Source organism: Vulpes vulpes, chromosome 5 (assembly GCF_048418805.1).
Source record: "Vulpes vulpes isolate BD-2025 chromosome 5, VulVul3, whole genome shotgun sequence".
In the NCBI taxonomy this organism is placed as follows: Eukaryota; Metazoa; Chordata; class Mammalia; order Carnivora; family Canidae; genus Vulpes; species Vulpes vulpes.
In genome coordinates, this window is record NC_132784.1 from 112,687,189 (window position 1) to 112,715,180 (window position 27,992).

The 27,992-nt window shown below is 50.8% G+C and overlaps 3 protein-coding genes across 13 annotated transcripts; 1 reads left to right on the top strand and 2 right to left on the bottom strand.

Moving 5' to 3' along the window:
• The first annotated feature begins 34 nt into the window (after nucleotides 1-34).
• DEDD (death effector domain containing) lies at nucleotides 35-11,346 on the top strand. 3 transcript variants are annotated; one of them, XM_072759665.1, is made up of 6 exons: nucleotides 35-251; nucleotides 1,920-1,952; nucleotides 7,375-7,763; nucleotides 7,961-8,068; nucleotides 8,904-9,050; nucleotides 9,804-11,346. In XM_072759665.1, the coding sequence occupies exons 3-6, from the start codon at nucleotides 7,439-7,441 to the stop codon at nucleotides 10,178-10,180; spliced, it is 957 nt and encodes a 318-aa protein (XP_072615766.1). In that variant the 5' UTR covers nucleotides 35-251; nucleotides 1,920-1,952; nucleotides 7,375-7,438; the 3' UTR covers nucleotides 10,181-11,346. The 3 variants fall into 3 exon arrangements, with proteins under 3 accessions (XP_072615766.1, XP_072615767.1, XP_072615768.1); XM_072759666.1 differs by lacking the exon at nucleotides 35-251 and adding an exon at nucleotides 298-410; XM_072759667.1 differs by lacking the exon at nucleotides 35-251 and adding an exon at nucleotides 495-538.
• On the bottom strand, nucleotides 11,252-15,171 carry NIT1 (nitrilase 1). Of its 9 annotated transcripts, none has more exons than XM_072759658.1 (7): nucleotides 15,052-15,171; nucleotides 13,839-13,937; nucleotides 13,339-13,593; nucleotides 13,110-13,213; nucleotides 12,764-12,897; nucleotides 12,466-12,591; nucleotides 11,252-11,797 (listed from the first exon to the last, which is right to left on the bottom strand). In XM_072759658.1, the coding sequence occupies exons 3-7, from the start codon at nucleotides 13,581-13,583 to the stop codon at nucleotides 11,531-11,533; spliced, it is 876 nt and encodes a 291-aa protein (XP_072615759.1). In that variant the 5' UTR covers nucleotides 13,584-13,593; nucleotides 13,839-13,937; nucleotides 15,052-15,171; the 3' UTR covers nucleotides 11,252-11,530. The 9 variants fall into 9 exon arrangements, with proteins under 9 accessions (XP_072615759.1, XP_025842125.2, XP_025842123.2 ...); XM_025986340.2 differs by lacking the exon at nucleotides 15,052-15,171 and adding an exon at nucleotides 14,508-14,833; XM_025986338.2 differs by lacking the exon at nucleotides 15,052-15,171 and adding an exon at nucleotides 14,316-14,625.
• A 7,361-nt stretch (nucleotides 15,172-22,532) lies between these two features.
• Nucleotides 22,533-27,972, bottom strand: KLHDC9 (kelch domain containing 9). Its single transcript, XM_072759664.1, has 5 exons — nucleotides 27,433-27,972; nucleotides 27,156-27,315; nucleotides 26,866-27,064; nucleotides 26,269-26,408; nucleotides 22,533-24,901 (listed from the first exon to the last, which is right to left on the bottom strand). Exons 1-5 carry the CDS (start codon nucleotides 27,945-27,947, stop codon nucleotides 24,578-24,580), a joined length of 1,338 nt encoding a protein of 445 aa, XP_072615765.1. The 5' UTR covers nucleotides 27,948-27,972; the 3' UTR covers nucleotides 22,533-24,577.
• Between the last annotated feature and the right edge of the window lie 20 nt (nucleotides 27,973-27,992).

Below are 27,992 nucleotides of genomic sequence, written 5' to 3' on the forward strand. Positions count from 1 at the left end.
CCCGGCTCATGCCGCTGCCAGGCTGCCCTCACCCAGCATGGCCACCCCGGCTCATGCCTCGCTATGGCCTCGAAGCCGCCGCTAACCGGCCAGGTTCCGGGAGGCGCTGCTCAGGACGAGGCCGCCCCCTCCCCCACGCCCGCGGCGGCGGCGGCGGCGGCGGCGGCCGGAGCCCGGATGCGGCGGCGCGCGACGGGCCGGGAGGGCGGCGCGGATGGATCCAACATGGCGGCGCCGAGCCTGAGCCGAGAGTGAGGCGGCGGGGCGGCGGAGTGGGGAGGGGGAGGCGAGCGGGACGGGGCGGGGCCGGGCGGGGCCGCGGAGGGCTCGGGGAAGGAAAGTGGAGGGGGAGGCGGCGGCGACGTCCAGCGCGAGAACCTCGAGAGAGGGAGGTGACGGGACGCTGCGAGGTGGGGGAGGGGAGCGGCCGAGGGGGCGTGCGGGGGAGGTGGCAACTGCGGGAGCGGCAGGGGCGAGGCGGGCGGGCGCGGGGAGGGGCGGCAACGAGGGCCGGGCCGGGGGTGCCGGCGCCGCCGAGGTGGGCGCGGGGCTGCGAGCCCGCAGGGGCGAGGGCGGCGGGCGCGGGGCGCGGGGCGCGGGGGCGCGGGGGGCGGGGGCACGCGGGGAGGGGGAGGAGAGACTTCCGACGTTCGGGGGGGGGTTTGGGAAGTGCCGAATTGGAGGTGGGAGGGGGAAGGGCCTAGGGGAGCCCTGGGGTGGAGCAGGAGAGCGCGGCGGCGTGACGGGTAATGGGGAAAGTGAGAGACCCGGAGGAAAGTTTGGGAGGACGGGGAGCGGGCTGGGGGGAGGACCGCGCGGCCGCCCGGGGCGCGCAGGCTGGGGCCGTCCCTGCCCCCCCTCCCCGGGAAGGCAGACGGAGCGGAGTTGGGAGGCAGCATCCCTCGCCGCCAGCCCTGATCGCCAGGCCTCCAGCCTCCAACGGGGTGGGCAGGGCAGGAGCGGGCGGCTTAGAGCGTCGGGCGAGGGTGAGGGTTCACCTGGATTCGCTTTCCAGAGGCGCCCCCGGCTCACCCCGCTCCCTGGTTTCCCTCGGTCGCCGGAAAGAAGAGGAGCCGGGGAAGCCAGTGTCACCGCCGCCGAAGTGTAGAAGGAGGGAAAGGACTTCCCTAGTCTGCCTAGCGATTAGCAGGGTGGGATGTGGGGCGACCGCCGTGCCGAGTCGGACCCCGGTGTGCCCAGGTGGCGCGTGCGTGCCCCGAGGTCCGGGAAAGGGAGCGCAAAGCAGGAGGGCACCCAGGCAGCCTGGATAATTAAGTGAGCGCCTCAGTTCCCAGACCTTCCCGGTGCCGCGTAAGGGCTGCGAGGGAGGGGTCAGGACTCACCCCCGGTGGGACGGAGATGTTGGAGGGGATGCGCCCCGGCGGGTGCGTCGTTCCCACTCTGCGCTAAGGGGCAGGGCGGAAGACAACTGGGAGGATAGCTCTGGTCTGATGCGTGAACTGATGGGAAGTGCCTTGTTTGGGGGTAACCGTTCCCCCACCCCCAGTTCTTCCTAAAGTGGGAAGTCTGTTAACGTTGTAAGGAAATGGGTCTCCGAAGGTATTGAGGAGTCAGGTGAGAAGGTATCAGGGGATAATTGGGTTTTCCCCCCACCCCGCAAGTTGTTGTTGAATATCGGGCAAGTTGCCTTGAGCCATTGAGGCTGGAGGTCCTTGGGAGTTGGGATTGTTCTGTGAATTGGCCTATAGGAGAGGTGGGAAACCTGGGGACTCTGCTTGGTAGCTCGGAGTGGGTCATTTTAATCAAAATGGCTTTAGGTGTGTCTGTAGTTTTGTAATTGAGACTAACTCTTTTGGGCCTTTGCTGTTGCAAAATAAAGCTTGAAAATTGACTCTTCCCCCCCTCCCCCTTCCCCCAATTTGTTTTTGTTTTGCTGCTGGCTTCCAACCTTGTGCTAGGAAGAGACCTGGGAAGTTAAGTTTCTTGCAAAGGTAAGTCTGGAACTTTTTTTTTTTTATTGTTCTTGAACAATGGAAGGGAATGGGAATGGCATGAGAAACGTGTTGGGGTTGAGCCCAGTCGTGGGTTAGACGCCAGGGAAAATGAGTTTTCACCTACCCAGCTGAGTGAATAAAGCCTATTGCCCTCACTGTCTTCCTGGGTAACTGGAGATTGGGAGGAAGGAAAGGAGAGCCCAAATTAGGTGTTTTGGGGCAAGCCCTCAGCTTTGGTTTGTTATTATGTAGTCCTCTTGGTTAGCTCCGAGAGAAACATTGTTTAACATTCGGAACATTGTACTGTAGTACAACTTCTAATGTTACCCTTGGCGGGCCTGAGGTTCCTTCCGTGGGAAGGCTTTTCCCCTAGCTTACTCTTTCTTCTAGTTGTTCAGGGATCCTAGAATGTTCCTTTGGAAAACATATAATTCTGACTTCCAGATATTTGATTACATCTTTCCTGTCTCACCAGCAAGAAAGCTCTTTACGTTTTCTCAGTCTTGAAGCTTTTCCATGTCTTTTTCATTACAAGTTTCACATCACTTTTTTTTTTTTTTTTAATTCTTCCACATGACTTTCCTCCCTAAGGGCTTTGGAGAGAGTCAAATACTTATGGTTTTGTGAAAATATAGATGTTATCCCTGTTGGGATGAAACTAGACTTTGGTCTTCAAGAGATCATTCTTTTTGTATTTCTTTTCTTTTCTTTTCTTTTTTTTTTTTTTAGATTTTAATTATTAGAGAGAGAGATAGCAAGAGAGAGCACAAGCAAGGAGGAGGGGAAAAGCAGTTTCCCTGTGAGCAGGGAGCCCAACTGAGGGGCTGGATCCCAGGGCCCTGAGATCATGACATGAGCCAAAGGCAGACACTTAACTGATTGAGCCACCCAGGCGCCCTTCTTTTTGTATTTCTTACACAAGACTTTATGGGCTTCCGAGAGAGTCGAGTACCCCCAAAAATACAAATGTCTTTCCTGTGGTTGGGATGAGACTAGACTTTGCTTGGAAGTAGAAACCTGGTAGGCAATTCTGTAGATACTTCTAGTCTGTCTGTTGGCACTTGGCTGGTTTGGACCTCCCTAAAGAAAACAAACAAAAAACTACAACTCCAGGAAATGCAGCAGTTCCTTGGAATAAAGAATTATTCTCAGGGGGAGAAATTATTCTTGGGAAACTGTAATGGGGTGGGTGGGGGTTGCTCTTGTTAGGTTCTCAAATGGACCCAAACCAGCCAACAGGATCGGGACTCTTTTTGATTGGACTGTTTTGTTTGTCTCTTGGTGTCTGGCAATATTTCAGGACTCAGGAGTTCTTTTTAATCTGTTTGGAGCGGGTATGTTCTCCTTACTACTCTGATTATCTTTCATCTAGGATCTCTGTATATTTTAAGCTGTGTCCCCAAGCTTCACTGCCACAGAAAGCTGAATATATTTTGGTTTTAGAGGAGGTTGGCTGTGTTCTTTTAATGCTAAAGGTAGATAGATTCTTGGAACCCCATCTATATTGCTAAGTGAGTGAACCCACCGTCCTAGACAATAAGTGGGTGGGGGGTTGCCTATTAGCCTGCGTGTCAGCCTCCCAACATTTCTCTCAAGGACCATGGCCTTGGGAAACTTTGACTTCTTCTACATTTTGCTTCACTGAGTAAGCGGAATGTCTCATCAGCAGTCGAACAAGGAAGGGTCTGCAACTGGTTTAGTTTCAGGACTTTAAAGTTGGCTGTGAGGGTTAAGTGCAGGATCCTTTTTGATTGTCTTGCAGGGGATGGCATTTCTCTTATCTTTACAGAGATCCAGATTGAACTGGGTCACACTGGACCTCCCAGGATGGGGCAGAGGAGAGGGTAGTTCCACCACTTACTGCTCACCTGAATGGCAACAGCAGGTGATAGAGAAGCCAGGGTTGGAGTGGGATGGACCTCTTTAGTGCTCGGTGAACTTAGGAGTGAAGTAAGTCTATGTCTGACTGGCTTTTCTTCTGGAACATTGTTTGATGGGTTTGGGTCGGAAGGACCCAGTGGCTTCCTTCTCTAGATGTAGGTAGAAAGTGACATGCTGTCTCGATTCTTTTGACCCTTCGTCATGATCCATCTACAATCGGGTTTCTCATACTCAGCATTACTGGCATTTTTTTAAAAAGGTTTTATTTATTTATTTGAGAGAGAGTGTGTGCTAGCGCTCACAAGAGTGGGGAGGAGCAGAGGGAGAAGGAGAAGCAGGCTCCCCGCTGAACAGGGAGACTGATGTGGGGCTCGATCCCAGGACCCTGTAGCGTGACCTGAGCCAAAGGCAAACGCTTAACCGACTGAGCCAGCCGGGCACCCTGCATTATTGACATTCTGGGCTGCGTAATTCTTTGTTGTGGGGGCTGACCTGTGCTTTAGAAGATGTTTAGAAGCATCCGTGGCCTCTACTCACTGCATGCCAGTAGCACGGCCCTTGCCCCCTCCAGTCATAATAGTCTAAAATGTCTCCAGACATTGCCAGGTGTCCCTTGGGGGTGGAAGCATCCTCCCTGGTTGAGAACCACTGACCTAGAAGCTATGATAATTCCTGGCACTTTGAATGATCCAGTGTGGGATCTAGGACTTAAAGGTGGCTGTTTTTTTCTCTCATATCTGGGGAGTTAACCCTCAGAGGACTGAGGCCTATTATAGAATTGCATCCATTGATACATAGTTAGGACCATAGTCCTTTCCTGTATTCTGCTTCATTTTCCAGTGGGAAGGTATGTGGGGGACAATATTCTTTCATTTCCGGGGCTTTATAATCAGGACACATAGATTCGGGAGCTCTCTAGCAACCTGCTCTTTGGTTTGGTTGAATGTGAAACCTGCCCATCTGCTTTTTCTGGGATCCTCATAATCAACAGCTGGCCAAAAGGAACAGGTGGGATAGGGAACAAGGAGAAGTCTAAGGAGGCTCAGTTTTCTCATGTTGCTTGGTATGAACAAGGAGTTACTTTCTCTTAGTTCCCCCCACTACCCCTGCCCCCCCCCCCCATTTGTACCTAAAACAGAGGTGAAAACAGAGTGAAATGAGAGGAAGAGGCAGAGTAAACCAGCCTGTCATTGGGTAGCTATTTTCCCAGCTGTTTCCCATGCTGGAGTGGGAGGGGGTGTGGCATCTGGGCTGTCCTAAGTGCATGCAAGCTATATTTCTTATCCACATATGAGAACCCATGATATGGAGCTAAGTGATTCCAGGGTGGACCCGCCTTTTTCTTAAGGGAAGGAGTCTGCTTCTGTTTTATGATTGTTGAGGAAGAGGGGGGACCAGGTCCTACTTGCTCTCATTGTCTGAGAGCCCATCAGCTTGGCTCTTTTGAAGCAGCTTATCATTTTATTCTTTAACTTAGCCTTAGTTTCTTGGTGTATAAAATAAACAGGACAACCTATCTTATTGCTGAGTAGGGTACTGTGGGATGGGTAGTTCTGCATAGTGTAGGGGAGGCTGCGGCTAGCTAGAATGTATACATGTAGTTAGGTTGTATCTGTTTTTAATGAGGTCCTCTCAGTGGACTTGTATGAGTATGGCTTGTGATGATGTCCTGGATACTAAATTCAGTAAGTTATGAGTACTATGTGCCAGGCTTTCTCCATTGCTAGGCACTGGAGATATAAAGATGAATATGACTCAGTCCGTCTACAGGAGTTGCTTAAGATCTAATAGGATAATAAATACACAGATAATTTTAGTACACTTTGATAAGGAGTTTAAAGGAAATATGCATGATGTTCTGTAGGAGCACAGAAGAGGAAAGAGGACTACTTATCCCAGCATGGAGGTGTGGAGCATGAATTTGAAGATGGTATCTGAGTTGACTTTTAAAGGATGAGTAGGAGTTAGCCATCTGAAAAAGGGTGCTGATGGGGCACATTTGGGACAGAGAAGGGAGAGGAGCACTCAGGCAAAAGGAGTAACAAAAGGAGAAAGAGAAAGGAACTGCCTGCTCTATGTGAGCTATACTCAAATTGATGGTGGAAGATAAAAAGTGGGTTCTGAGGTTGGAAAGGTAGGCAGGGCCTGATCTCAGAATGTTTGGTGTGTTGTGTAAGAAGTTTGCAGTGTTCTTACAGGTAAGGAGGGGGATGTAGGTAGATCTTAAGCGGAAGAGTGATGAGGTCAGTTGTGCATTGTAGGTAGCTCGTTCAGCTGAATGGGGGGAATGGACTTAGGTGGGTTAAGATTGGTGATAAGGAGAGTCCCTACAGAGGGTGTTACTGTAGTCCAGGTGAGAGATTATTGGGACCTGAACCGGGGTGGTGGCAGCAGAAAGGTGAGGAGATTGAAAACGTTTAGAAGTAGCTTTGGCAGGACTTTATAATGAATCACGACGTTGGAGCCATGGTCAGGGGTTGGGTAGTATTGGCCAGCACTATCTGACCAGCATGGACATGGAAGCCCATGGACTTGAGGCTTGGTTACTGGCTGGTCATTAATGTTACCCAGCTTGATGGGGGAACTATAGGAATCAAATACCAAATTATAGAATGAGCATTAGGCTGCTGTCAATCGTTGTGGAGGGATGGACAAATAACCAAGATGAAAGAAGAGGGTATATCCAATGGCATGTGAACATCAAGGGGGTACTTCTGCCAGAGGAGGAAGAGAATGCTCAATGTAGGGGTTTAGTAACGTTTGGTAATTTAAATCCAGGAGTTTTGGTTAGTATTATTAACCTTCGCAGTTATGCTTCTGAACTCGGATGGATTGTAGGAAAAATGAGGATAGGATTGTGGGGGGTTGGTCTGGATTGGTCAAGGATGCTAATCTCTTTGAAATCTTCTTTCATGACTGTTGACACAACAATCTCGCACATAGTTAGTTTCTAATTGGATCCTTAACATGTCTGAAGAGTAGTTTCTTTCATTGGTGTTTTGTAGATGGGGGGCAGTGAGGCTTTGTTGTGAGGTAACTCGCTTAAGGCCCACAGCTACCTGGCTTGGTAGTGTCACAGGCAGTACTGAAACTAACCATCTGTAAGTTCATCTGTTGTAGCTTCCGTGTTAGTTAAGAATGAATTCTCTACTTCTCAGTTTTGCCTACATTTAAGAGGTGAGCTGGTTGGGGAGGTGGGAGGGAGAGCACAGGGGACCAGAAGCAGTATTTGGGGGGCTGGGGAACAATCGAGGTAATCTCTAACAGCACCTCCTGCCCAGTATGCAGCACTGAAATTGCATAGAACATTCTCACTTAGGGAAAATGTATTTCTCTGGTAGGGTCTGGACTTAGGACAACATCTGTTGGATGTGGAGCACTGTAGGCTTTATTTTTCAATGAACACTTTTTAAAAGTTAATAAACACTAAGCACAATTCTGTACCAGGCACTGTCAGGCACTGGAGATAGAAGAGTGATTGAGACCAGGTTGAGATTGCCGTTGAGTAGCTCATAGGTTCTTTCCTTGCCCCTTACAGTATAGTGGGGATTGCAGCTGCTGAGCAGGGATTCTGGAAGGCATTGCGCACCTGAGCCCCCAGCATGGCGGGCCTAAAGCGGCGGGCAAGCCAGGTGTGGCCAGAAGAGCATGGTGAGCAGGAGCACGGGCTGTACAGCCTGCACCGCATGTTTGACATCGTGGGCACCCACCTGACACACAGGGATGTGCGCGTTCTTTCTTTCCTCTTTGTCGACGTCATTGATGACCACGAGCGTGGCCTCATCCGAAATGGACGTGACTTCTTATTGGCGTTGGAGCGCCAGGGCCGCTGTGATGAGAGTAACTTTCGCCAGGTGCTGCAGCTGCTGCGCATCATCACTCGTCATGACCTGCTGCCCTACGTCACCCTCAAGAGGAGGCGGGCTGGTGAGGGTGCATTGGGGGCTGGGGACACTGGAATCCGGGAAGACTTGTGGGAGGCCAGGATTGAGCAGCATAGGAGTCCAAGTGGGAGGAGGCGTTAACCCTAGGGGCTACCTAGGACAGGTTAGGAGGCCTATTGGAGGGTTGGATTAGAAGGGAGGAGTGTATCTTTTCCTGAATGACTCCCTCCCCTCCTATAGTGTGCCCTGATCTTGTAGACAAGTATCTGGAGGAGACGTCAATTCGCTATGTGACCCCTAGAGCCCTCAGTGATCCAGAACCGAGGCCTCCACAACCCCCCAAAACAGGTAAGAAGATACTAATTCCACCTAATGTTCGTAATCAAGAGAAAATATCAGGGGCACCTGGCTGGCTTAGTCGCTAGAGCATGCAGCTCTTGATCTCAGGGTTGCGAGTTTGAGCCCCGTGTTGGGCATAGAGTTGACTTTAAAAAAAAGGGAGCACGGGTGTGCCAAGAGTCGGTTGAGTGTCCGACTCTTCGTTTTGCCTCAGGGTGTGGTCTCAGGGTCCTGAGGTTGAGTCCTGCATTGAGCTCTGTGCTCAGCATAGAGTCTGCTTGGGATTCTCTCTCCCTCTGCCCTGGCCCCACTCTCATGTGCTCCTGCATGTGGTCTCTCTCCCTTCTCTCTCTCTAATCTTTAAAAGGCGTTGGGGGGTGCACCCAGGTGGCTCAGTCAGTTGCTTGTTTCTCACTTTCAGCTCAGGTCATGATCTTGGGGTCATGGGATTGAGCCCTGTGTTGGGCTCCTTGCTCCAAGGGGAGTCTGCTGGAGATTTTCTCTCTCCTTCCTCCCTATGCATACACTTGTTTTCCTCTCAAATAAATAGATAATGCTTAAAAAAATAGACACCAAACCCATCATTTTCCCAGCTTTGCCAGCCTGAATGAAAGGACACTGTATCTCTCACTGCCCACCCCCCCCAATATCTAGCCCCATAAAAATCAGGCGAGGTGTTAATGCTTCACCTGGGTCCTGTAATTATCCCCTTGTTTTATCCTCTTTTCAGGTTATTGATAAAGCTTTTAGCGCTAAGTCTGAATGATTCCTTTCTCATTCCAAGGGAAGGGTTTGTGTTTCTGCTTTTACCCTATGTTTTTTTCCCCTTTTACCCTCTGGTCAGTGCCTCCCCACTATCCTGTGGTGTGCTGCCCCACTTCGGGCCCTCAGATGTGTAGCAAGCGGCCAGCTCGAGGGAGAGCCACACTTGGGAGCCAACGAAAACGCCGGAAGTCAGTAACACCAGACCCCAAGGAAAAGCAGACATGTGGTGAGGAAGCTGAAGGGTTCTAGAGGTGGAGTGGGCCTGAGGGGGAGACAGAACTGTTGAGATGCCGGGGAGTTTATGCTCTTCAGGGCAAGGCTTCTGTCAAATGGTTGAATGACTTGGTGGGATTGAATGTTTTAGTCTCTGGGGAGAGAATTTCTGTCTTTGCAGCAGAGTATCTTTCAACTCTTTCTAGTTAATATAAGATCAAAGGGATGCTGTTACAACACCCTTATTGTAGGATGAACCAAGTATGATGGGTACTAAAATGAACTTGTATGCCTGTTCATTAGGAAAATACCTCCTCGGGGCAGCCCAGGTGGCTCAGAGGTTTAGCACTGCCTTCAGCCCAGGGCGTGATCCTGGAGACCTGAGGTTGAGTCCCACGTCGGGCTCCCTGCATGGGGCCTGCTTCTCCCTCTGCCTGTGTTCTCTGCCTCTCTCTCTGTTTCTCATGAATAAATGAATAAAATCTTAAAAAAAAAAAAAAAAAGGAAAATACCTCCTAGAAGTAAGGTGCTGCTCATGAGGGGTGGCCGTCATCTGACCTGGGCTTGGCCTATTTCAGGGAAACTTGCATTCAGGCAAGGATTTCAGAGCTACATAGAAAAGAACTAGTCCTGGGGGAGAGGTAGCAAAGCTGGCAGGTGATGCTCCCAACTTCAGCTACCCAGCTGTTCATTCCCACCTTTCAAGCGTGGGTTGTCTACACTCCCCTCACTGCAACCACTTGTGCATGTCTTCTCTCCGCCACAGACATCAGACTGCGGGTTCGGGCTGAGTACTGCCAGCATGAGACTGCTCTGCAAGGCAACGTCTTCTCTAACAAGCAGGACCCACTTGAGCGCCAGTTTGAGCGCTTTAACCAGGCCAACACCATCCTCAAGTCTCGGGACCTGGGCTCCATCATCTGTGACATCAAGTTCTCTGAGCTCACCTACCTCGACGCATTCTGGCGCGACTACATCAATGGCTCTCTACTAGAGGCGCTTAAAGGCGTCTTTATCACAGACTCCCTCAAGCAGGCTGTGGGCCACGAAGCCATCAAGCTGCTGGTGAACGTGGACGAGGAGGACTACGAGCTGGGCCGGCAGAAACTCCTGAGGAACTTGATGCTGCAGGCACTGCCCTGACCTTTCCCCCTCACCTCTCGGGGGACTGTTCCCACCGCCCACCTCTGGAGCTTACATACTGTTCTGGGGTTTGTTCTCTGCCCTTCCGACCAATCACACCCCTGCCTTTTTTTTTTTTTTTTTAAAGGAAAAGACAAAGGAAAATGGAAGTGGTGTTCCCCACCCCTCCCTGCACCCACGTGCCTGGGCCTCCCCCGTTTCCCTTTTCCATGGACCCTCCTAATGTGTGTCTCCACAGCCACCTTGCCACCGAGCCGTAAGACAGACGTAGAGGGAGAAGCAAAGGCTGCCGGACGTAGTCTTTGTTAAGGGATCCAAGTGAACACTGCTTCCGGGTGCATTGCGGGGTTATCCGTACTTCTGGCTTTACGAGGGCTCTTCAGTTTTGTCTGAAAAACCAAAGGGCTGTGAATAAGGGAGCTGTGTGGAAGGTGGGACTCTGAAGTGTATTTTGGAAATTAATCACCACCCTCTCCCAAATTATATAATTTTTAAAAAACAAAGAAGCTGTGGCCCTTTCCGCTCTCTCCTGGCCTCTGGTGCTGCTCCTCTCTGCCTCATTCCCTCCATTCCAGGGCTTCAGACCTCTGCCTGGTGTGGCTCCGTCCTTTGTCCCCTTTGCCAAACCCTCTTCAAGGGAGGACGGTAAGAGGACTGGGTCAGCTGAGTTGCTCCTCCCAGCAGGGTGGATGGAGAAGGGGGTGCTGATTAAGATACACTCCCCCTGAGAAGGGGAAGGGGGAGTGTGAGACTTCCCTTCCATGTTCAAGTGAAAATAAATCATGTACCCTGCAGCCCTTTCCCCTTTGCTTTCTTCTGGCATGGGCAAAGGGCATCACAGGTAAATGTGAAGTCATTCAGTATCACCTCCTATCTGCTCTTTCCTTCCCCATTCTCTGCCCCACTCCCACTCCCAAGCTTCCGAGCATGGGGCTGGGACATGCACTGAGTGTTGCACTTTTATTTGGGTAGGGAGGCATGTTGAATGAGCCAGGAGGCCTACAACTGGAGCCTAGTCTAGCTGGTACACCACCACCTCCCCTTTCAGCTCCCAAAGGAGATGTCCAGACACAGACTTTATGATGGTTATATTTTTTTCAATGCCAGTGCTGCTCAGCCCTCAGCATAACTTCAGTTTTCATGAAATAAACAGTGACTATATAAAATTCCACCTTTCTGAAACTGAAATCTGAGCTCAGGTGAAAGCTTCTTCTTTCCCAAGAAGCTGAGCCTGTGTTCATTCGAGAGAGTCAAGGTTCTCCCAGTGAGGGGAGCCGCGCCTGGGTCCTGCCTTCAAGTCACAGCCACACCAGCTCACAATGGGAGTCTCAACTTCCAGAAGTCAAAGTCTTAAGACAATGGGTGGCCCAGACTGCCATAGAGGTCAGGCCTGCGGTGCTGGAACACAGGCAGGTGTTGGCGTAACTGCCGCAGATAATTGAGGTCAATTCGGGCAAGGCAGAGGCCTGGTCCTTCAGAGCAGCGGGCCACCACTGTTCCCCAGGGATCCACCACCATGCTGTGGCCATAACTTGCTCTCTTCTCGTGGTGGCGTCCACACTGTGCTGCCGCCACTACGTAGCACTGGGTTTCAATGGCACGGGCCCGCAGCAACACCTGGGGAATGAGACGTGTATTCACTTAAGCGGGTAGCATCTAGTGGGAAATTATGGGTGATGGACATTACAGGCCAATCTGATCATTGCCTGGGAATGATTCACTATGTAAATTATTCTTTAACATAACGAGAGGCAACAACCTAGGGAATGAATTTTCCCAGTAGGTAGAGAGGAAGAAAATCCTTCAGCTGGTAGGGCCACGAGAGAACAAAGTTAAGAGAAGGCTCATATATTTGTGTGTTTTTTTATTTTTATTTATTTTTTAAAGATTTTATTTATTTATTCATAGACACAGAGAGAGAGGCAGAGACACAGGGAGAAGCAGGCTCCATGCAGGGAGCCTGATGTGGGACTCGATCCCAGGTCTCCAGGATCACACCCCAGGCTGCAGGCGGCGCCAAACAGCTGTGCCACTGGGGCTGCCCTGTATGTTTTTTTAAAGATTGATTTATTTGAGGGGAGAGAGCACAAGTGGGAGGGGCAGAGGGAGGAGGAGAGAGAGTCCCAAGCAGACTCTGTGCTGAGCACAGAGCTGAGTGCAGAGCCTGACAAAGGGCTCGATCCCACAACCCTGACCTGAGTGGAAACCAAGACTCGGATGCTGAACCAACTAGTGCCACCCAGGTGCCCTGAAGGCCCTTCTGTTTTGAAGAGGTGTCCTCTTACCTCCCAGTGGGCTGGGCCTGTAACAGATCCAAAAGCTGAAGGGTAGGTGAGTATTTCTGCTCCAGCCTGAGCCAATGCCAGAGAGAGTTCAGGAAACCGCATATCATAGCAGATAGCTAGACCAATCTGGAATGAAAACAGCCTAATAGCCCTGTCCTGTTGTTCACAGCATTCAGTCATACCCACTGCCTACCCCACTCCTTAGGACTTTCTTTCCATCCTCTACTACCACTTCAAAGTATTTCTCTTCTCCTCCCTCCTGTTCCTCTTCCCCACCTCATCCTTTCACAACTCCCACCTTGCCTGCTGGTGTGCTGACAGGAGACTCAAGACTGGGCCCAGGAATGGTAGAGTTGCTCTCACGCATAGGCCCCTGCCCGGGAATCTCCACGTCACACAGATGGGTCTTCCTGTAAGTGGCCACTACTGACCCTGTAGTAAGATGGGGAAGGAATGCTCAGTGCTGGTGCGCTAGGAGCCCAACTTAGTTCCACTCCTCCCACCAAGACTATTTATAACCTAGGCTCAGAAGTACAAACACCCCTAAAACTCTTGACCAAGGAAACCAAGTTAAGAATTCTGGAGAATGCAAGTTTAGGTAGAAGAGCCTGGGAAGATGTGGCTAAAGAGCTATCAGGTCTCACCCTCGTTGTTTAGAAGCACATGGCAATTGTAGATTTTCTGAGTCTGCTCCCAGTCTTGGCCTCGCTCATGGAAACCACCCAAGGACAGCCAGAGTCCACATTCCCTGGAGGAAGGCAGGGGAGAGGAGGCAACACTGACAATTCTTCTCAATGTTTGACCCTCCTATCTGGCAATTCGGGGACACTGCCCAACAAGGAAGCTACCTTTCCCTCCCCCTTTCCCTGATACCTGGCAAGCTGAGTATATTCTCCCAAAAGGTTCCCACCCAGTGGCTCAGACAGGCGTAGTGTCTCTGCAGGGTCCCTTGCAATGAAGTCAAATGCCTCAGGCAGGAAAGCCAGGCAAGCACCCAGTCTGGCAGCCTCTCGAACAAGCTCGGCGCATGTTTTAAAGTTCTCCGGCTTGTCTGGTGTTGATGTTACCTGGCACACAGCCACCAGCGGCAGTTCCCAGGAAGAAGAGGAGATAGCCATGGCTCTGGGCCTGTGAATGGCATGGGCAGGGCTCAGATTTCCAGAATGGGGAAATGCAAATTTAACGATCAGAGTCTTAAGTGGGGGAGCAGGAGGGCTGCGCTGCCCTTTGGTTTCTGCTTTTCAGGGCTCCTCACTGATGAAATGTTCTGTGATGGTTGGCACCCCAGTGTATCCCACCATCTATGCACATCACAGACATTTACTGAGCATCTATTAAGTGTCAGGCGCCAAGGACAGAGCAAAACATGTTACCTGGGCTGTGCACAAAGTACTGAGAGTCGAGGTATCCGGAGTCCAGGACACAAGAGAAGGGGCAGGAGCTGGTGAGGAGGCCTGATGATGAAGCCCAGCCTGAGGAAGGTGAGAAATCAGGACACCACTCCGGTGCTCAAGCAGCACATTTCCAGGATTCTCTGACTCCTCTCTTCATACTGGGAGGCTGAAGCAGGGCCCTCGCAGAGAAACACCCCCACCCCCCAAGTCTTACTGGGAGTAATTATGGGCTACAGGAAGAGTCATAAAGTGGGAAGACAGAGGAAGGGGCTTTGCTCGGCACCTGTCTCGGCTCCAGTGGGCTCGTATTAGATTGAACCCCCCCCCCCACCTGCCCGCCCGGGGGAACATACCGGCGGTTCAAAAGGCACCCCCAAGAAACCTCCCTGCTCTCCCCAGCCTCTCCCCTTCACTGGGCACCTGCACGGCGGCACTGCTCAGCGGATGCCCCCTTACCCCGATCTCCGAGGGGAAGCTCACCGTCCCTCGCCCCTCCCACCCCGTAGGGGGCAAAGGGCACAGGCACCCACACACATCCCAGCCCGCGCCCCCACGCTCCGGTCAACCCGGCCTCTCCGCCTCTCCCAGGGGCAGCGGCTCCCTTGCACAGGTTAAAGCCCCGCAGCGGAGTGCACCGCTGGGTCCTACATGAGGATAGAGCCGAAACCCTCGGCAGCGTCCGACCGGAGGAGCGGCCTGGAAGCGGCGGCCCCGGGGCCAGGGGGCGGCAACCTCCAGGCCGGATGTGACGCACGGGGGCGGGGCCGCGCAGGCCGGAAGCGCAGCGGGCGGCGAAGATGGCGGAGAGCAGCGGTCGCGCCGGCAAGAGCAGCGGCAGCGGCGCGGGGAAAGGGGCGGTGTCGGCAGAGCAGGTGAGAAGCGGAGGGCGCGAAGGAGGGCAGCCGGGCCGGGCCCGAGTCGGTGCGAGGAGCGGGCGGCGCCGCTGGCTGGGGCAGGCCCCGCGCACGTCCCGGCGTGGCGGGGCCGCCCCGAGAGGGGAGGGTCCTCGGAGAAGCTGGCGGGGTCCGGGGGAGAGCGCGGGAGGGCTGGTCGGTGAAGGCCACGCCCCCCCCCCCCCCCCCCCCGGGGTGCTGGGTGAGCCGGCCGGCGGCCGGAGCCCGGCGGGAGAGGAAGGGAGGAGAGGGAGGGGACGGGAGGGGGAGGGGCGGGGGGCGGGCGTCGCTCTGCCTACCTCCCCGCACCCTCCCGCAGGATAGGCCGGGCCCGGCGGCTCGGCTCGAATCCCCGGGGGCCGGCGGGCTGGCCGGGTGGCCTGTTCGGTGACCCTGGCACCACGCTGAGCGTCGCCCTCACTCTGCAGAGCCACGTGACTCGCATGCCCCAGCAGTCCGCTGTTCCATACTGTTTTGACCCGCACGTCGTTTTTAGATTGGATTTCCTGAGCGACCAGAAACCGTGTTGTAACCCGAGTTTGCATCTCCCCCAGTGTCTCAGCAGCGGGAGACGTGTGATAAACAACCCGGAGAGCCTTTTGTGGCGCGCGGGGAGCCCTGGTTTGCTAATGGCGGGGCTAGTGTGTAGTCCGGGTGGCAAGAAATCCCCGCGACAGAAGGGAAAACCTAAGACAACAGCTCTTCTCGCTACAGGCTCGCTCGCTTGTCAGTTATTTGTTGAATAGTCACCGCAGGCAAAGGTGTCTCCTTAAAGATTTTTCAAGTTGGCCCACGCCATCAAAGAGCTCACAGTGAAATAAGACCTACCAGGTGCTAACATAAGGCAGAAGATGAGTGTCCTAACAGGTATAAAGTGGGATTTTTAAAAAATATTTTATTTATTTATTCATACAGACACAGGCAGAGGGAGAAGCAGGCTCCATCCCGGGTCTCCAGGATCAGGCCCTGGGCTGAAGGCAGGGGCTAAACAGCTGAGCCCCGCCCCCCGGGCTGCCCAGTGCTGCAGGATTTTAGGGAGGGGGGGAAAGGATAGTTTCTGCCCCCCCACCCTTGTGTTGTGGTGGGAGGGAAGGGAGAAGGAACCTAATACTTTCTGAGTGGTGGCTAAGAGCATAAGAAGATGCCCTGGGGTTGGCAGATCTGTGTTAGAATCACGTTTCTGCTATTTATTATGTGTAGATGACCTCCCATGAGTTCCCTCTCTCACCTTGTAAAAATTTGACAGTTCATACTTCATCACTGTTTTGATTATTATTAGAGAAGAAATGCATGCAGAGTGTTTTACACAGTAATGAGTATAGTGTTTGTTTTTCTGGGAGAGATAATCCTTCAAATCCTTCAGTTCTAAAGGATGAGAGAAGTTAGTCAAGCAAAGAAAGAAGCGGAGGGACCCCTGGATGGCTCAGCAGTTTGGCATTTGCCTTCAGCCCAGGGTGTGATCCTGGAGACCCGGGATCGAGTCCCATGTCGGGCTCCCTGCATGGAGCCTGCTTCTCCCTCTGCCTGTGTCTCTGCCTCTCTCTCTGTCTCTTGTGAATAAATAAATAAAATCTTAAAAAAAAAAAAAAAAGGAGGAGGAAGTGGAGAATTTCCTAGGCAGAGACTAATGTCCTTAAAAGCACTGAGGCATGAACCTTTCTGGCCTATTGGGGATGCATGTGGGCTTAAAGTATGGGGTGGACTGCAAGACTTCAATGTGAAGAAAACGGGATAGAGAGGAAACTAGAATGTTTCTCAGATTTATGTCTTTGATGGATGCTTGTTCATAGGCAATGTAGGAAGATAGGAAATGTCTAGGGGGTTGGGGAATACGTTTCTCTTGGGGTTTTGAGTTTGGATTTCTTGTAGGACATTCAAGTAGAGGTATTTAATAGTTGGTTTGATTTATAAATTTTGAATTATAGACATTTGAGTCAGAGATACAGGTTAGAGAACTATAAGCTTATGGAAGGCTGATAAAGTCATGGTAATGGGGGTAGCCCCGGTGGCGCAGCAGTTTGGCGCTGCCTGCAGCATGGGGTGTGGTCCTGGAGACCCGGGATCGAGTCCCACATCGGGCTCCCTGCATGGAGCCTGCTTCTCCCTCTGCCTGTGTCTCTGCCTTTCTCTCTCTATGTCTATGAATAAATAAATAAAATCTTAAAAAAAAAAAGTCATGGTAATGGGCAAAATCATCTAGGGTTTGTGCAGAAAGTTGAAAAAAGAAGCAGAACAAGGATGGAACCAATATTTAAGAGGTTATGGAGAAAGAGAAGAAGCCCTCCAAAGAAACCGAGCAGTTGTGATAATTGAGTTCTGAGGCTGTTCTTGCTTAACATTCTGTGGCCTTTGTGTTTCAGAGAGAACACTGGATAAAAAATATAAGATTTATTGGGGCACCTGGCTGGCTCAGTACATAGAGCATGTGATTCTTGATCTTTGGGTTGTGAGTTCAAGCCTTATGTTGGGCCTAGAGCTTACTTAAAATGTTTTTTAAATTTTTTTATTTACTTATTCATGAGAGACACAGAGAGAGAGAGAGGCAGAGACACAGGCAGAGGGAGAAGCAGGCTCCATGCAGGGAGACTGATGTGGGACTCAATCCCAGGACCCTGGGTGGAAGGGAGGCACTCAACTGCTGAGCCACCCAGGTATCCCCTAAATTTTTAAAAAATATATGTGATTTATCATATCTGCAAATGTGAGCTATATATTTCCCTTATAAACAAGATGGAAGGAAGCAACACATTGCACTAGGCACTTGTTTTATTTAATTACTGCTCTTTGGAGTAGGTTATATTGTCCTTCCTTTATAGGTAAGGATATTTGAGTTTCAGAGACTTCAGTTATCTTACCCAAGGTCAGTAACTGGAAGAGCAGGGCTTTTAATTGAGTGAGTGATTTGAGAATCAGACATATTTTTCCATTTATACCACGATCATATTAGGGATATTTGAGCTGAGCCTGAAGGATTGGATAGATTTGAACAGGTGGTAATGCAAATAGAATATAGGGAATAGGATAAGAAGAGAGCTAGGGAAAGCACAGGCTGACAGGAAGTGCAGTGACTGGTCAGTTTAGCTAAATCATGAAGTATAAGAAAGATGTGGTGCTTAAAAGCAAGTTGAGTCTTTGCATGGCAAAGATTTTGGAACTTTTTAATGTAAGCAGTGAGGAAGCCACAGAAAAATATATGGCATGCTATTGTTATTTTTCTGTTACATAAAATAAGACATGTCATTGTGGAAATGTAGAAAACACAGGAAAAAGTACAAAATAACAAATAAATTACTCATGATCCTAGTATCCAAAGATAACTATTATTGCCACTTTTTTTGTTTGTTTGTTTTTAATGATTTTATTCATGAGACACAGAGAGAGGCAGAGACACAGGCAGAGGGAGAAGCAGGCTCCCTACAAGGAGCCTGATGTGGGACTTGATCCCAGGTTTTGGGGAGTCACGCCCTGAGCCAAAAGCAGGCCCTCAACCACTGAGCCACCCAGGCTATTATTACCACTTTGGAATATATCCTTTGATATACTCCAAAGGAGGGTCCCCCCCCAACCTATGTTTTGTGTGTGTGTATAGCTGGAAAGGGAGGACATATCTTCATTACATATTTACATACTTTATAGTATTAGTTTTATGCGGTATATACCCTTTTGTAATCTACATTTTATGCCTAATATGTCATGAACATTTTTATATGTCATCCAAGTGTTAGGAAAATTAAATTACCAGCAGTGTATAGGATGAATTTGGAGAGTCCAAAAATAGGGAGATAATTTAGAAGACTCTTCCAGAGGTAACGAAGTCTTGGACTAGGTGATGTCAGTGAGCCTAAGAAAAATTGCAGAAACGGTGTGATAAGTTTGGCAGTTGTTGGGATAAGGGTGTGTTCAGAGATGAAACGAGGGTTTCCTACCTCAGGAGTTAGAGTGGTGTCCTTAGCAGAAATAGGGGAGACGACAAGAAAAGGAACAGTTTAAAACGGGATAAAAGATCATTTCAGTTTCAAATGACCTGAGTTTTAGGTATCTATAGGACAGTTAAGTGGAAATGTTCTGGGACGCCTGGGTGGCTCACCTGTTGAGCATCTGCCTTTGGCTTAGGGCATGATCCAGAGTCCCGGAATCAAGTCCCACATCGGGCTTCTGCATGGAAACTGATTCTCCCTCTGTCTGTGTCTCTGCCTCTCTCTCTGTGTTTCACATACATACATACATAAATAAATAAATAAATAAATAAATAAATAAATAAATTGTTTTAAAGGATGGAAATGTTCTGTACTAATATCTACTATTTATTGACAATCTGTTATTTGCTAGATATTGTCCTAAGTTCTTGATATAACTCACTGATCTTCAAACATCCTAGGAGACACATTATCTGAAGAAACAAATTAAAAAAAGAGGTACCTTGCTGATGGTTAGACTGTTAAGCCATTTCTACCTGACTTCAGCGCTCCTTCCTTTAACTTGGAAGTATAGATCTAGAATTCCGAGAAGGCCTGGCTTTGCAGGCAGTAGACTAAGGCAATTGTGGAAGCCATAGAAGTAGCTAAGAATACCAGTTGAAATAGTATGAGTGATAAAGGGAAAAGTACTATGAAAAGAATCTTAGATCCTGTCTCCATTGTAGAGATGAGAGGAAGAACTTCAGAAAGAGGAAAGGAGTGTTAAGGGAGGTAGGAGGGGATGCCTGGGTGGCTCAGGGCGTGATCCTGGGATCTGGGATCGAGTCCCACATCGGGCTCCTTGCAGGAAGCCAGCTTCTCCCTCTGCCTGTCTCTGTGCCTGCCTGCCTGTGTGTCTGTCTGTCTGTCTCTCTCTCTGTTTATCATGAATAAATAAATAAAATCTTTAAAAAGGTGAGGTGAGGGGATCCCTGGGTGGCTCAGCAGTTTAACACCTGCCTGCGGCCCGGGGCGTGATCCTCGGGTCCCGGGATCAAGTCCCACGTTGGGCTCCCTGCATGGAGCCTGCTTCTCCCTCTGCCTGTGTCTCTGCCTCTCTGTGTGTGTCTATCATGAATAAATAAAATCTTAAAAAGTAAAATAAAATAAAATAAAATAAAATAAAATAAAACAAAATAAAAAGAGGGGGTGCGGGGAGGTAGGAAAATCAATGGACCAAAGGGTCCGGGAAGTTAAAAGAGAGTAGAGAACCAACCTTGTGTTGGGCACTGGACACGTTCCATCATTTTAGTTCTCATTGTTACCCTGAGGCAGTGGTTCTCCACCTGCTTGATTTCACCCCAAGAGAAATTTGGCAATGCCTGGAGACATTTTTAGTTGTTAGAAGTTGGATCTGTTATGGCTTTTAGTGGGTAGAAGCAGAGAGATTGCTAAATCTCCTACAGTGGAAGTAAAGGCAGTGAGTACAGACCAGTCCTAAAAGATGAAGAAGAGAAGGGCTGGGAACCGTTATTTGTTGGAGTAGTAAGGTCAAGGATCGTTTCTTTTCCTTTCCTTTCCCTTTCCTTTCCTTTTCGGATTTTATTTATTTTTTCATGAGAGAGACAGAGAGAGAGGCAGAGACACAGGCAGAGGGAGAAGCAGGCTCCATTCAGGGAGCCTGATGTGGGACTCGATCCCGGGTCTCCAGGATCAGGCCCTGGGCTGAAGGCAGCGCTAAACCACTGAGCTACCAGGACTGCCCTCTTTTCTTTCTTTTTAAGATTTTATTTGAGAGAGAGCATGAGTGCACACAAGCAGAGGGAAGGGCAGAGGGAGAGGGAGAAGCAGATCCCCAGTTGAGCAGGGAGCCTGATGACCCTGGGCTTCAGGACCCTGAAACCATGACCTGAGTCACCCAGGCAACCTGGTCAGAGACATTTTCTTGATAGTTGAGTGTGTTTGTCAGGAAAAGGGCACTAAACTGAAAAGATATTTAGTGAGTCACACCCCGAACACTTTTCCAGATGCATCCAGTCATAATTCTTGACCTATTCTATTCTTCATTGAGCCCAGTAAGAGTAAACATCATGTAGGTATGAATACCAAAGGACGTTTTGGAGGTAAAGGTAATGACTATGGGTTTTTCTTGAAGTTATCAACACTATATGAATTAAACAAAAAGGAAGGAAAGGGGATCCTTGGGTGGCTCAGCAGTTTAGCGCCTGACTTTGGCCCAGGGTGTGATCCTGGAGACCTGGGATCGAGTCCCACATTGGGTTCCCTGCATGGAGCCTGCTTCTCCCTCTGCCTGTGTCTCTGCCTCTCTCTCTCTCTCTGTGTCTCTCATGAATTTAAAAAAAAAAAAAAATAGAAGAAGAAGAAGGAAAAAGAAAAGAAACAGGAAAATAAATCATACGGAAATACTTTGCCCTATTTTTTCTTTAAGGATTTTATTTGGGACACCTGGGTGGCTCAATGGTTGAACATCTGATAAGCATTTATATGTGAGCACGTAGAAGGGGTTAACATATGGGATGTGATAACAAACTTTATTTTGGTAGCAATTTCACAGTATGTGCATATATCAAGTCATAATGTTGTATATCTTAAACTTATACAATGTTATATGTCAGTTGTATCTCAGTAAACCTGAGGGGGGGTGGGGAGAAAAAGAAAACCATGTCCTGTATAAAATTGTATGTGCCAATCATGAGGATGTAAAGAGTTCTATACTAACCAGGGTTGAACTTACTTTTTTTTTTTTTAAGATTTTATTTATTCGTGAGAGACAGAGAGGCAGAGACACAGGTAGAGGGAGAAGCAGGCTCTCTGTGGGGAGCTCAGGATCACGCCCTGAGCCAAAGGCAGATGCTTTACCACTGAGCCACCCAGGCATCCCAGAAATTTTAGAGTCTTAAAGCTGATTTCATTGGTGTATTTAACCGCACACATCCAGAGGAGTGGGTTATTTGGGTGCTAGGAGAGCATCTAGAATCTGGTTAAGATTTTCTTAGATGAAATGATTTTGATCTGTCACACATTGACAGTGGAGAAGAAGCTAACTATAAATGGAATAGTTTGGTATAGGCAGTGGAGGCAAAGGAAGAACAGATTTCCAAGGCATTTTTGGAACAAGGGGATGAAGTGGACCAAGATGGAAGGATGGTGGTTGGAAGAAGGCAGCGTGCCTGCCGCTGGAGTGACAGGGTGCTGGTCAGTCCTATTCATTGGCTTTTTGAGCAGTAGAAGGGATGTAGTGGTGGGACGGGTCAGCCATTAGTAGCTCACTAGCTGTAGATGAGCCTTGCAGAGAGAGCTGGAGATGAAAGATCCTAGTAAACATGAGGTGGTTGGTCATTAGAGGTGGTGATGCTGGACATGGTGTGAACAGGAGTGAGTGACTGGGCAGGAGTTGAGCAGGTGGGCTCAGTGCTCAGCTGATCAAGAGCGGCCAGGCGGCCACCGGGTCTGGAGAGAAGGCCGAGGTAGTAGTTACCATACCTGACTGCTTACAAAGCCCTTTCCCACTAACTGGGTCACGTCATCCAGGGGCTCTCTAAGGAGGTACCACGTGCATTTCACAGGTCAGGCAAGTAAGAAGTAAGGCTCGCAGGGAGTCACGCTGGGGGCTCCATTCTGGTTGCACTTAGAATTATGGTGGAGAGCTTTTAAAAATACCGAGGCCTGGGACGTCTGGGTGGCTCAGTAGGTTAAGAGTTCCACCCATCCCACTCTTGAGTTGGGCTCCGGTCAAGATCTCAGGGCCATGAGATCGAACCCCGGCTCCTGTACTCAGTGCGAGTCTACATGGGATCCTCTCTCTCCCTCTGCCCCTTCCCCTTGCTCAGGGCACTCTCTCTATCTCTGAAAATAAATAAATCTTTTATTTTTTTATTTTTTAAAGATTTATTTATTTATGACAGAGAGAGAGGCAGAGACACAGGAGGAGGGAGAAGCAGGCTCCATGCCAGAAGCCCGATGCGGGACTCGATCCCAGGACTCCAGGATCACACCCTGGGCCAAAGGCAGGTGCTAAACCGCTGAGCCACCCAGGGATCCCCTAAATAAATCTTTTAAAAAGATATACCGAGGCCTGGGACTCACCCAGTGATTGTGTAGTTGTTCTGAGGTGTCCCTCTTCATGATCCCCTGGGGATTCTGACAGTAGCCAGGGCCGAGAACCATAGGGTTCAGGTTCAGTGTCTGAGGCCACAGGGCCAGTATGTGGCAGAGACAAAGCCTGAAACCTGGTCTTTGCAGGCCCCCGGTTTTTATTTCGTCTTTTTCTGTATCCCATCCACCCCCACGATTTTCTTTCCTCATTACATTTTCTACTTTTCATCTGATACTTCCTTCTGAACCCAGTCATCGGGGCCCTGTACTAAAAGTCATGGTGGCCGCGCTGTTAGTACTGTCTGCTTTGCACACTGTTTGGATTCCCTGCTCTGTTTCCAGGAAACAGGGAGCTGGTAGTAATCATTCCTCTGGGCCTTTACATATATTACTTCTCACACTGCTTTTTTTTTTCTCTCTTTTTTTTTAAGATTTATTCATTCATTCATTCATTCATTCATTCATTCATTCATGATATACATAGAGAGAGGCAGAAACACAGGAGGAAGGAGAAGCAGGCTCCATGCTGGGAGCCCAATGCGAGACTCGATCCCAGGACTCCAGAATGGCAGAATCGCGCCCTGGGCCAAAGGCAGGCACTAAACCGCTGAGCCACCCCGGGATTCCCCCCCCACTTTTTTTGATTATTTATTCGTGAGAGAGAGAGACAGGCAGAGGGAGAAACAGATTCCACGTAGGGAGCCTGATGTGGGACTTGATCCCGGGACCTCGGGGTCACGCCCTGAGCCGAAAGCCGACGCTCCACTGCTGAGCCACCTGGGGATCCCATTTCTCACACTTCTCTTGCACCCCTTCCTCCCCCAGTTTCTCATCTTCAGGCTCCAGTTAAGGCAGTGTCTCTCTGCAAGCCTATGTTAGGGTTTCTAGGCTACAGAAACAGACTCCAGCCAACTTTTTTTTGTTTCTTTTTAAGTAGTGTTCTGGAAGGATAGTGGGCAGTTCAGAGAATTGAACACAATGAAAAGAAAGGTTCAAGAACTGGGTCACACCAAGTTCAAGAACTTGGGGGGGGGACGCCTGGGTGGCTCAGTGGTTGAGTGTCTGCCTTTGGCTCAGGGTGTGATCCTGGAGTCCGGGGATTGAGTCCCACATTGGCTCCCTGCATGGAGCCTGCTTCTCCCTCTGCCTGTGTCTCTGCCCCTCTCTGTCTCTGTGTCTTTCATGAATAAATAAAATGTTTATTTAAAAAAGAAAAAGTTCAAGAACTAGGGCAGCGTTGAGGGTTTCAGGAAGAAGGATGGAGGATCATCTCTATAGGACATCTAGTTGTCTTCACTACAGCTGTCTTCTGTAACTTTTTGTCTCTACCCCAGAGTCAGTTCCTGAACAGACACTCTGGTGCAGAATAGGTCACTGCCCCTGTGGACTGCCCCTGTGGTCAGGGAGCAAGGGTCCTGTCAATAGTAGCCCCACAAGCACCCCCTGAGCTAAGGAAGGCAGTTCCCTTGTGGGAGGAATGCTGGGTAGAGCCAAACGAGAGTACTCCCTACAAAGCCTTTCCCTAGAGCCTTCTTTACCTGCAAGTCTGAGCTCCTCTGCAGGTGCTCCAGGAGCTCCCCACCCGTCCTGTATTATAAATGCCTATTCGTCACCACACAGAAGCTGCGAGAAGGACTGGTTAAGTTCCCCCACAGAGTAGGCTCTCGGTAAGTGTTTAGTGAATGGAATTTCAGACAGACTACAGGTAGAAATTACAGACTTGGACCTACTCCTGTTCCAAGGTAGGTATCCAGAGCTTGCCATCCTGTGTTGTTTTTTGAGCCTCAGCCATGTCCACTGTCTCCTCTCTCACTTAACTCTCATCTTCCAAGGTTATCGCTGGCTTCAACCGTCTTCGGCAGGAGCAGCGGGGTCTGGCATCCAAAGCAGCTGAGCTGGAGATGGAGTTGAATGAGCACAGGTGAGGAGGTCGGGGAGCACCGGTCAGTAGGAAAGTTGGAGAGGCCATTTGTAAGGGAAGGCTGCAGCAGAGAGGGGCCGCATTCTCAGATCTGCCTTGTCCCCGTGCCGCAGCCTGGTGATTGACACCTTGAAGGAGGTCGATGAGGCCCGCAGGTGCTACCGAATGGTTGGGGGCGTGCTGGTGGAGCGGACTGTCAAAGAGGTGCTGCCTGCCCTGGAGAACAACAAGGAGCAGGTGAGCAGGAGTCCTCCAGTAGAAGCTTTGGGAGCAAAGGGGAGGGGGGGGGCCAGGATTTAGGGAACGTGGTATAAGCAAATGGGTGGGAACCCATGGCGAAGACCGCATGAAAGGCCCGTTAGCCGGTGCTTTTTATGCTCTAGTAAGTCGAACTCCTCTGACAGGAGAGGCTGCTGGCTGTCTGCCTTTTTCCCTGCGCTCTGTGGCCTGGCTGATTTGGGGGAGAGGTGGCGGTGAGAGCAGTGTGTCTCACAGTGTGGTCCATGGGTACTTGCATCCAGGTCACCTGGAGAACTGATTTAAAATGCAGTTTCCTGGAGCCACTGATTCAGAACAATTAGAGGTGAGGCCTATAGAGTGGCCTTTTTTTTTTTTTTTTTTTTTTTTTTAAGTAATCTCTGTGCCCTACGTGGGGCTTGAACCCACAACCCCGAAACCAAGAGTTGCATGCTCTACCAACTGTGCCAGCTGCCCATGGAGTGGTATTTTAAAAACAAACAGCCCAAGTGATTCTTAGGTACATTGAAGTTCATAAATCATTGTATTTGAGAAAGGCATACTTTTAGTCTTTGGACTCCACTATCAATACTTGGTGAGGCTAAAGGTATCATCCCTCCTTCACATCCTCCAGCCATAGTCTGTACCAGGTAGGGGAAGGGAGTCCTGAAATCCTCATATAATCCCTGTCGCTTGGCCTCTAGATACAGAAGATCATTGAGACCCTTACACAGCAGCTTCAGGCAAAAGGAAGAGAATTAAATGAATTCCGGGAAAAGCACAACATTCGTCTCATGGGGGAAGATGAGAAGCCAGCAGCCAAGGAGAACTCAGAAGGGGCTGGGGCTAAGTCCAGCTCAGCTGGAGTGTTGGTCTCCTAGGAACCAAGGCGTTTGCATTTTTTTCTACCCTGACTCCCACTTCTAATTTCTCTTTATTGTTATTATTATTATTTTCTCTGCTATTGTAATATTTTTTGTTAATTAAATGTTTTGGTCAGAATGCTTAGCTCTAGCCTGAAGCTTTCTCCCAATATGAGGGGCGGGATCTGCATGAGGCATGGAAAAGCCTATGACTTGTGGGGCTTGGTTCCATTAGGCTAATGGCTCACAGTATCAGAGGAGGTCCCATATTTTATCCTTCCCCTTGCAAATAAAGATGTCTACTTGTTTACTGCCCTCCCCCAAAAAAGATTCACAAACAAATGTTGACTCAGATTGAAATTTAATAAGCATTTGAAATGAGGCAGATAGGTCTGCGGGCAATGCTTTATGAGTCTGCAACACAACAGGCGTGGCAGTGCGTCTTGGCACTATTCTTTAGATAAATAGGTCCAGGATGCAAACCTGTGGACTGGGTGTCCTGCCATCCTCACCAAAGCCCCCAACCAGGTAAAGCTGATCGTTCCAAAGGCAGGTCCGGTGGCCCACACGTTTCAGCCCACGGTCTGCACAGGGGAAGTGAAACCACAGAGGAGGGGACTTGCCTGTTGGGTAAGAGAGAGGGTGCTAATGAGGCAGTAGCATTTTGGCACCATGAGGCTTCTCACAAGACCAAAGGTTTGCCCGTATTTTTTTTTTTTTTTTAAGATTTTAATTATTTATTCATGGGAGACACAGAGAGAGGCAGAGACACAGGCAGAGGGAGAAGCAGGCTCCTCACAGGGAGCCTGATGCGGGACTCAATCCCAGGACCCCGGGATCATGACCTGAGCTGAAGGCAGATGCTCAACCACTGAGCCACCCAGGTGCCCCCCCCCCGTTTTCTTTTCTCCTCAATTTGTGGGTCTCTGCACAGTTTAATATTCTGTGTATTCCTTTAACTGGTCAATTAATTTTTGCTCCTCTTTATACCCCGTCACTCCATCCTCCTTCTGCGTCTGTGGTTCTCCTATCTCCCTACCATGTCCGCATTCCCCCCCTCCTCCAGCAGCCAGCCCTCACGCGTATCATAGATGTAGAGGTCATTGCAGATGGTGTCTCTGGCTCTGGTCAGAGTCTCTCCACCAAACAGCACAGCAAAGGGCCCCACCACAGAGCATGAGTGATGCCGCAGTCCCTGAGGCCCCTGCCGGGCCCCCTGCCCCTTGCTCACGAGCCTGGCAAGCTGTTCAGTCAGATGAGGGGCAGCAGGGGGCTCCTCCTTCCGGGAGAAAGAAGGGGTTGGCTGGAGGAGTTCGGACCTCACAGTTCTAGCCCCCTTCCACCCGCAGCAAGATGGGAGTAGAGAATACCTTAATCTTCCCCAGACTCCAATGCCCAGCCACTTCCGGTTCGGGGGAGCTGCAGCCCCCAAAGAGCAATAGCTGGTGGCCTGGGCGGGGCCCCGGAGTCGGGAGCAGGGCAGCGCAGTGGCCTGAGCGCGAGGCCGTGCGGCAGCCCTCTTCCTTATAGCTGCAGGGAGGCAGGAGTTCGGGCCTCAGCTGGGCTTTCTGGGGAACGTAAGCGCTCTGCTTCTACTGTGGCGAAAGCACGGAAGGGAGGAAGGGAGGCGGGGGCGCGGGGCCGTACCAGTAGGTGCGCGCGCCGGGGTCCAGCCTCAGCGTGAAGATGCTCCCGCAGCGCCGCTGGGTGCGGGTCCCGCCCTCCCGGCCCGCCACCCGCAGCTCCCGGTCCGACACGCGGGTGCACGTGTGGCTGCTGAGGCCGACGGGTGGCCGGCTGCCGGGGGCCGCGCTCCACGCCTCCCACGCTCCGCGCTCGGCGTCCAGGGCGGCCACGGTGGCCAGGCGGCGCGAGCCGTCCCAGCCGCCCACCACGCACAGCCAGCGCCCGCCCACCGGCGCCGCGTCGTGGTGGCTGCGCCGCGGGCCGTCCCCGGCGCCCCGCACCGCCTGGCCCGCGGCGGGGTCGAAGAGCACCGTGTCGCCGCTCGGCTCCGAGGCCCCTCCGCCCGGGAGGCCCCCCACCACGTAGAAGCGGCCCCGCAGCTCAGTGCAGGAGTGGAAGGCCCGCGCCAGGAGTGCGTCCCGGGCCACCGGCCGCCAGGTCCAGCCCGCGCCCCCCGGGGGCCCCGCCAGCGCCATGGCCCGCCCCGGCCCCCCGCACCGCCCGGTCACCCCCCCCCGGCC